The sequence below is a fragment of the Neoarius graeffei genome, chromosome 13, assembly GCF_027579695.1.
Source record: "Neoarius graeffei isolate fNeoGra1 chromosome 13, fNeoGra1.pri, whole genome shotgun sequence".
In the NCBI taxonomy this organism is placed as follows: domain Eukaryota; kingdom Metazoa; phylum Chordata; class Actinopteri; order Siluriformes; family Ariidae; genus Neoarius; species Neoarius graeffei.
In genome coordinates, this window is record NC_083581.1 from 58,904,283 (window position 1) to 58,912,776 (window position 8,494).

The 8,494-nt window shown below is 42.6% G+C and overlaps 1 protein-coding gene across 4 annotated transcripts; it reads left to right on the plus strand.

Moving 5' to 3' along the window:
• The first annotated feature begins 2,789 nt into the window (after nucleotides 1–2,789).
• Nucleotides 2,790–6,751, plus strand: sinup (siaz-interacting nuclear protein). 4 transcript variants are annotated; one of them, XM_060936938.1, is made up of 5 exons: nucleotides 2,790–2,859; nucleotides 2,946–3,062; nucleotides 3,147–3,246; nucleotides 6,371–6,509; nucleotides 6,634–6,751. In XM_060936938.1, the coding sequence occupies exons 1-5, from the start codon at nucleotides 2,808–2,810 to the stop codon at nucleotides 6,742–6,744; spliced, it is 519 nt and encodes a 172-aa protein (XP_060792921.1). In that variant the 5' UTR covers nucleotides 2,790–2,807; the 3' UTR covers nucleotides 6,745–6,751. The 4 variants fall into 4 exon arrangements, with proteins under 4 accessions (XP_060792921.1, XP_060792922.1, XP_060792924.1 ...); XM_060936939.1 differs by having other exon boundaries at nucleotides 6,380–6,509; XM_060936940.1 differs by having other exon boundaries at nucleotides 2,813–2,846.
• The last annotated feature ends 1,743 nt before the right edge of the window (nucleotides 6,752–8,494 follow it).

Below are 8,494 nucleotides of genomic sequence, written 5' to 3' on the forward strand. Positions count from 1 at the left end.
GCACTGCTTGTTTTTAGCATGCAAGGTAATTTATATCACTTTTGTTAGTTCGCATTAGTTATTGTCTGCTGACCTTCCCTGGTTCTTTATTGACATAAGGAACACTTGTTTACAGTCAATAACCAAAATCAGCATGTGTAGCCACTATGTCTCCCGTTTGTGGGGTTTTTTCTTGTACTTTTAATTCCATACTTTAATAAAATTCATTTATTTTTTCATTTTTCTACACTGCTTATCCATTATGGGTTGCAGGTGAACTGGTGTGAGTCCCAGGTGACACTGAGAGGCTGTCCACACGGCAATGGATTCAGGTGAATCCGATAAAATTTTTTATCGTTTCGGCCTGGCATCCACACGGCACCGGCGTTTTGGGTGCCCCAAAATGATATTTTTTGAGAACGGGTTCCAGAGTGGAAAAATCTGGCAACGGCGCCGTTGCGAAGTCGTCTGGATGAGTAGAACGGACTTGTTTACGATGACGTCACAACCACATGACTAGAATAAGCAGCACTCTCGCTGTTTTGTATGAACCACTGCATTGCATTCACTTTTGTATACAGCTTTTCTTTTAAATAAACAAGTAACTGAACCATTTCTTGAATTTCTTTTTTTTATTGGATAACACTGCTTTTCAAAATGTTCACACACAATATAAAAGTTATATAAATTATATAAAAATGCTTTTCAAAATGTTCACACACAATAAGAAAATTAAGTTATATAAAACTATGCACACTAATAAAACTAATTTGTACACACAGAAGGCACGATTTCCTCGCGTAGTCGCAGCCATCTTCTTGTTGTTGTTGTGTGTTTGTTCCTGAGAGTGCTTCACGCCGGGTAGAAGAAGGGGTTTATGCGCGTGCGTCCTACTTCTTCTATTGTTCTGGTGTCTTCGATGGGACCGTCTTACAGCGCACGTAGAGGTGTGGCATGTGTATTGCATTGTTTTCAGCAAGCGTTGCGTTGCCATATGTACCTGATATTTTACTGATCTGTTGCCCATGTGGACGCGATATTTTTTTAAATAAAATCTCGTTGCCGTTGTTGTGTGGATGTAGCCTGAGGTGGGGTTTACATTAGACCGTATCAGCGGATCATCAGATTAACGTTTTTAAAACGATTAACATGCACACAGCAACACCAATACACGATTCGCCTGCACACAGCAACGCCAATACACGGATACGCTCGGCTCCGCAGGCATCCTGCGCTCCAAATCACTCCGCCCTGAACAGCTAGTGCCCTCTGGAGGGTGCGCACTCCAGCCCTGCGCAGCTCACAGAGCGCGCGAGTATAGCGCACGAGCAGTAATTCGGGACTGAGCCGCTGTGTGTGTGCTCTCAGTGCATATCGGGTATGCGCGTCACTTACCACTTGCAAGTGGAAGGATGGCAAGCCTAAAGACAATCATAACTACACAATGGGCAGTATTTGCATCAGTATTTGCAGTATTTTCATACTTTTATACTCTTTAATGAAAGGTGATACAATGCGGAAGTCCGCGCCGTTTTTCAGCAGTCGCGTCACATGACCAACGCCAGCGAATCAGGAAGGTGGATGTCACAGTGACGTTGTCCAATGAGGACGCCAGCTAGGGCTCAGCACAGCGTATTCACGTATCTCAATGTTTACACAGCACCAGACCAGATACGATCTAGATTGAATACGTGGACGCTGGCGGATTCCCGTTTCCCGGCGTTTCCAGGTGGTTTAATGTAAACGGACAGTGCATCCGCGAAGAAAACGAGACAGATACGGTCTAATGTAAACTTGGCCTGAGTGAGAGGTGGGGTACACCGTGAACCAATGGTGTACCATTGGAATCATTGATGGCCAATCTCTTGCAGAGCTAACACAGAGAAACAGACAGTGATTCACACTCACATCCATACCTATGGGCAGTTTAGAGTAGCCAGTTGACCTAATCTGTATGTCTTCGGACTGTGGGAGAAAAAGTGGAGCACCCAGAGGAAACCTGTGTGTGTGTGTGTGTGTGTGTGTGTGAGAGAGAGAGAGAGAGAGAGAGAGAGAGAGAGAGAGATGCCATTCAGGGTGTATTCCCACCTCACACTGGATCCCCCATGGCCTCAACAAGAATAAAGTGGTTACTGAAGATGAATGAATGAATGAGTTTGTCTTTTTGTACTTTAATTTAATTTAACTTTAAATAAATTCACAAGTCCTTTCTACCTGCAGACATCAGACTGTTCAACTTAACATAATATCAATTTATCTGCACTGATTCTTGGAGAACAAACATCATACTTTAAGAAATGTGCTCAGGCCAGTGCTGCACAACATTTTTGCACACCGTTATGAATTGCATAGGAGTTATAATATTCTGTCCCAATTTGCACACACACACACACACACACACACACACACACACACACACACACTTCTTTACGTTTTATAGATTTTCAGTTTAAAAAAAAACATTTAAATACTCCTCTGCTGCTATACTGTTTTGTTTTATTTAATCTTAAATGATCAAATTCTGGTTTTATAATTTACTTGAAAATCATAATTGTAGTATCTCCGGGTTTTTCCTTCTTTTTTTCTTTCTTTCTATAGATTGATGGCGGATGATCACTAATTGAATGCGCATATCGCCCCCTACTGGACTACTGTGGGGAAAGGTGAATAGCTGGGCGGAGCTAATATGAAGCGCTCAATCACATGATTCACTGATTTCACAGGTGTGGTGTGATTGGTCCACTATGTCGGCCACCGCAGGATATAACACTCCATTAGGGCGGGAGTTCAGGAAAAGGCATTGTAGAGAGTTGAGCTTGTCAGGCAGTATGGCTGAAGATTCTGTGGTTCTGAAAGATGGAAAGCCTGTGGGTTTTTCAGGTTGGTTTCTTTAATTAAAACCCAAAAGAGTCTGTAACAAACGTTTATTATTGTTAAGTTCTTCTGGTGCTTCCCTGTTTCTTTAGAAAAGGAAGATCCGGGTATGACTGAAGATATGAAGTCAAAATTTCAGTGGTGCTCCAAGCCCTGTCTCAATGTAGCCTCTGTCCGGCCTTTACCGAGAAATGGGAACGCTGAAACGAGTACATTTTGCAGCCACTAACTGCTTATGTCTCTTCTCTTATGAGTATGGTTTAATCTCACCAGACTAATACGTTGTTTTTTAGGCTTGAGTCACCCACAATCTCCTTCACCCTCTTTGGCATCTTCAGTGTCCCCTGCAAGATCAACAACAAGTGAAGACTCTGATTTCTTGCCACAAATCAGGTTGGAGTGCGATGACTCCCTTTTCTAATAAGAACTTGAATGATCTACTGTATCTGTACTCTTCAAGCTTCCTCAGTGTAAAGTAGTGGTGGCTTATGAGGGCTCTGAACTGTTCATGGTCCAAAAAGTTACAAAATGCAAAAACTATCCAAGCTCTGGTATTCAGTAGAAAAGAAATTGAAATGAGCACTGTCCACTTGATTTAGGATCACCTGTATTCATGGTTATCTAAGCCAAGAAGCCTTTTTGTCACATGTACACTTGAGCACACAGTGAAGCTTAACCCCTCTGAAGCAGTGACATGCATGTGAGCAGTTATGCTACAGCACCTGAGGAGTAGTTGTGGGTTAGGTGCCTTGCTCAAGGACACTTCAGGCCATGGCTGCCCCATATTAACCTAACTGCGTGTCTTTGGACTGTGGAGGAAACCGGAGCACCTGGAGAAAATCCGCACAGGAAGGCCCCTGTCACCTGCTGGGCTTGAACCCAGAACCTTCTTGCTGTGAGGTGACAGTGCTAACCGTTACACCTCTGTGCTGGCCAATCGTGTGACAGCAGCACAATGTAGAAGTTTTCAACATCCAGGTGAAGAGCTTCAAGTAATGCCCACATCAGAATGGAGAGTGGCTGCCTCCCTGAGGATGATCAGTTGAGCTCTGTCTGCAGTCCACTTGGGTTCTTCACCAGCCTTGGCATACTGTCTGATGCTCACCTTTGTGCATGGGAGCATTGTTGTGCTGGAACAAGTTTGGACTAGGCTTTTGGGTTGTGATGAAGGGCAATCTTGATGCTGCAGCATAGATGTAGAAGTCTGTGCTTTAAACTTTGTGGTAATAGTTTGGGGAAGACTTGCATATTGGTGTGATGGTCAGGTGTTAACATTATTGCCATAGTGTCTAGAACAAAAAGGCTTTTGGTTATTAGGGTGGTACAGAAACTGAAATGGAGGATGTAACTTTATAACTTGCTCAGTCCTGTACAGGTGTATAGAGTAGCCACACTTTGGGATGAAATGAGGGTTTGGGCTTTTGAGTAGTCCCTTTCAGACTTCCCTGTTTGCATTATATACCCAACCTTACCCTGTACAGTGGTGCTTGAAAGTTTGTGAACACTTTAGAATTTTCTATATATTTCTGCATAAATAAGCTAAAACATCAGATTTTTACACAAGTCCTAAAAGTGGATAAAGAGAACCCAGTTAAACAAATGAGAAATTATACTTGGTCACTTATTTGAGAAATTATCCAATATTACGTAATCTGTGAGTGACAAGTATGTGAACCTTTGCTTTCAGTATCTGGTGTGGACCCCCCCCCCCGGTTTAGCAATAACTGCAACTAAACGTTTCCGGTAACTGTTGATCAGTCCTGCACAGCGGCTTGGAGGAATTTTAGCCCATTCTGCTGTACAGAACAGCTTCAACTCTGGGATGTTGGTGGGTTTCCTCATATGAACTGCTCACTTCAGATCCTTCCACAACATTTAGATTGGATTAAGGTCAGGACTTTGACTTGGCCATTCCAAAACATTAACTTTTATTCTTCTTTAACCATTCTTTGGTAGAATGACTTGTGTGCTTAGGGTTGTTGTCTTGCTGCATGACCCACCTTCTCTTGATTCAGTTCGTGAACAGATGTCCTGACATTTTCCTTTAGAATTCATTGGTATTCAATTTATTGTTCCATCCATGATGGCAAACTGTCCTGGCCCAGATGCAGCAAAGCTGGCCCAAACCATGATTCACAGATGGGATAAGGTTCTTATGCTGGAATGCAATGTTTTTCCTTTCTCTGAACAGAACGCTTCTCATCTAAACATTCTATTTTGGTCTCCTCCATCCACAAAATGTTTTCCCAATAGCCTTTTGGCTTGTCCATGTGGTCTTTAGCAAACTGCAGATGAGCAGCAATGTTCTTTTTGGAGAGCAGTGGTTTTCTCCTTGCAACCCTGCCATGCACACCATTGTTGTTCAGTGTTCTCCTGATGGTGGACTCATGAACATTTAACATTAGCCGATGTGAGAGAGGCCTTCAGTTGCTTAGAAGTTACCCTGGGGTCCTTTGTGACCATGCCAACTATTACACACCTTGCTCTTGGAGTGATCTTTGTTGGTTGACCACTCCTGGGGAGGGTAACAATGGTCTTGAATTTCCTCCATTTGTACACAATCTGTCTGACTGTGGGTTGGCGAGTCCAAACTCCTTTTTACAGATGGTCTTCTAGCCTTTTCCAGCCTGATGAGCATCAACTTTTTTTTTTTTCTTTTTCCTGAGGCCCTCAGAAAATCCCCTTTGTTCGTGCCATGATGCACTTTCACAAATGTGTTGTGAAGATCAGACTTTGATAGGTCCCTGTTCTTAAATAAAACGGGGTGCTCACTCACACCTGATCCCAATCAGTGGGATGACAAACACCTGACTCTAATTTCACCTTCAAATTAACTGCTAATCCTAGAGGTTCACATACTTTTTGCCACTCAGATATGTAATATTGGATAATTTTCCTCAATAAATAAATAAATGACAAAGTATAATTAACTGTCTCACTTGTTTAACTGGGTTCTCTTTACTTTTAGGACTGTGTGAATGTTTTAGGTCATCTCATCTCATTATCTCTAGCCGCTTTATCCTGTTCTACAGGGTTGCAGGCAAGCTGGAGCCTATCCCAGCTGACTACGGGCGAAAGGCGGGGTACACCCTGGACAAGTTGCCAGGTCATCACAGGGCTGACACATAGACACAGACAACCATTCACACTCGCATACACACCTACGGTCAATTTAGAGTCACCAGTTAACCTAACCTGCATGTCGTTGGACTGTGGGGGAAACCGGAGCACCCGGAGGAAACCCACGCGGACACGGGGAGAACATGCAAACTCCGCACAGAAAGGCCCTCGTCGGCCACGGGGCTCGAACCCAGACCTTCTTGCTGTGAGGCGACAGCGCTAACCAGTACACCACCGTGCCACCCCTGTTTTTTAGGTCATATCTTCTGTTTCTGCATAAATTCTAAAGGGTTCACAAACTTTCAAGCACCATTGTATAAACTCTAGGTCCATCACTGCTGTCTCTACTGCTGTGCAGTAGATAAACTATGCTTAGTAAAAAGGCATTTTTCTTTAGGGACCAAAGGTTAATGCACTTACCCAGGAGAAATTGCACTCGGCCAAGTCCCTTCTCCTTTGATTCACGTGACTCCGTGCAAAGAGTTGCCCATGAGCGAAAGCTGGAGGAGCTGAGGCTGATGGAGGAAAGTCATATGGTTGGTTATTCTACCATTAGTCACTTGTCCTTTGATTCATTAGCGCTTGCTTGACTTGCTGGCTTTTATGGGGAGTCGTCTTGTTGGGACTAACTTTTTAACTTGTCTTATTGCTGTTTTAAAGGCTTTCACATTTAAAGCCAACCCAGTGAGGAAGTACAAGCCACTGGTACTGAAGCAGAGCATACGTCCACTCACAGTCCCCCAGTGGCCCTTCTCCAGGCCTGACAAATGAAAAGATGGCAGTCTGTTATATTTTTACCTTTGTATAATAAAACAATTTTTCAAGCAATGTCTCACTTTTGAATTGATTTTAAACTTTGAAAAAAGGGCAGAATTTTCTCCAACTAAAGTTGTCTTGTAACCATGCTTGTTTCCTTAGCCAAGCTATGGCCTTGGCTGATGTTGGAGAATCTGTTTGCTGTATGAGCCCTGCTTGGTTAACAGTAGTCTTTATTACCTGGAAGCAGATGGTACAAGTCTGTTTTGGTGCCTTAAATTATACTTTAAATATTTAATGAAGTCATATTTCATGAGATGCATGTTGAATCAAGTCAATACTGTTTCTAAAGGTGAGTCGGAAGCTCTTGGAGCCCATTGGCTGACTAGAGGGCAACGCAGGAGTAAGCTGCAGCATGGCTGGAGATGCTATGTAGCAGTTAGATCATGTTTATTGCTTGGGCAGTGTGGGTTAGTGTAGTAATTTAAATAAATGGTAAGATTGGTGAGCTTTCTAGATGCCTCAACACATCAGGGGTCTGTTCCATAGTTTCTTAAATCTAAAAGTAATGTTTCAACTGTACCTTCTTCCCCAATGCTGTAACATGTTTAGCTACAACTAATGTGTAGGTTTTTTTTTTTTAAAGACTAGTTGCAATCACTTTTTAGCAAAAGTGACATCTGCTAGGTAATTGTGTATACATGGTACCAGTCAAATTTCGACACCTAATTCAATGTGGTGGTGGTTTTTTTTTTTAATAAATTCATATCTTAAAGTAATAATGGACTGTTTACTAGTGAAGTGGTTCTTGACATATGGATCTCAAACACATTTAAGAAGGCAAAAAATTGCACCAACTCCTGATGAGGTACATCTGTTAATAGAAAAGCATTCCAGGTGACCATCTTGTGAAGCTGGTGAGGATAATGCCAATAGTCTGCTGAGTGTCAGCAAGGTAAACAGTGGCTACCACACAATTCCATCTATGTTTCGTAGTTTTGATGTTTTCAGTAATGTTCTATGATGTAAATGGTTAAAACCTGAGTAGGTGTGTCCAAACCTTTGTGTCTCTCATATATAAATAAAAAAAATCTCTCACACCCTGCTCTCTACAAATATTAGCACCCCTTGTAAAGCTTAGTTTAAAAGGGGGGGATCCACCTTTAGAAGTAGCTTCATCTCTCACTGAAAAAAAAAAAATTAGGAAAAATCTAACCTTTAACTGACAAATTTATTCAAAGTACAAAAAAAAATTGTCAGTCATGTGTTTCTGACTAATCAAATTATCCACACATTTTTCTGTTCAAAATTGATTTTTTTTTCAAAGTGCTTTTTTTTTTTTTAAAACAAAAAAACATGGGAGTACCTTCTTGTTGGTTAGATGGATTTTTCTTTGAGATGTAAGTGTACAATTATCATTTTCAGTAGTATCTAGGGGGGGCACAGTGGTGTAGTGGTTAGCGCTGTCGCCTCACAGCAAGAAGGTCCGGGTTCGAGCCCCGTGGCCGGCGAGGGCCTTTCTGTGCGGAGTTTGCATGTTCTCCCTGTGTCCGCGTGGGTTTCCTCCGGGTGCTCGGGTTTCCCCCACAGTCCAAAGACATGCAGGTTAGGTTAACTGGTGACTCTAAATTGACCGTAGATGTGAGTGTGAATGGTTGTCTATGTGTCAGCCCTGTGATGACCTGGCGACTTGTCCAGGGTGTACCCCGCCTTTCGCCCGTAGTCAGCTGGGATAGGCTCCAGCTTGCCTGCGACCCTGTTGAAG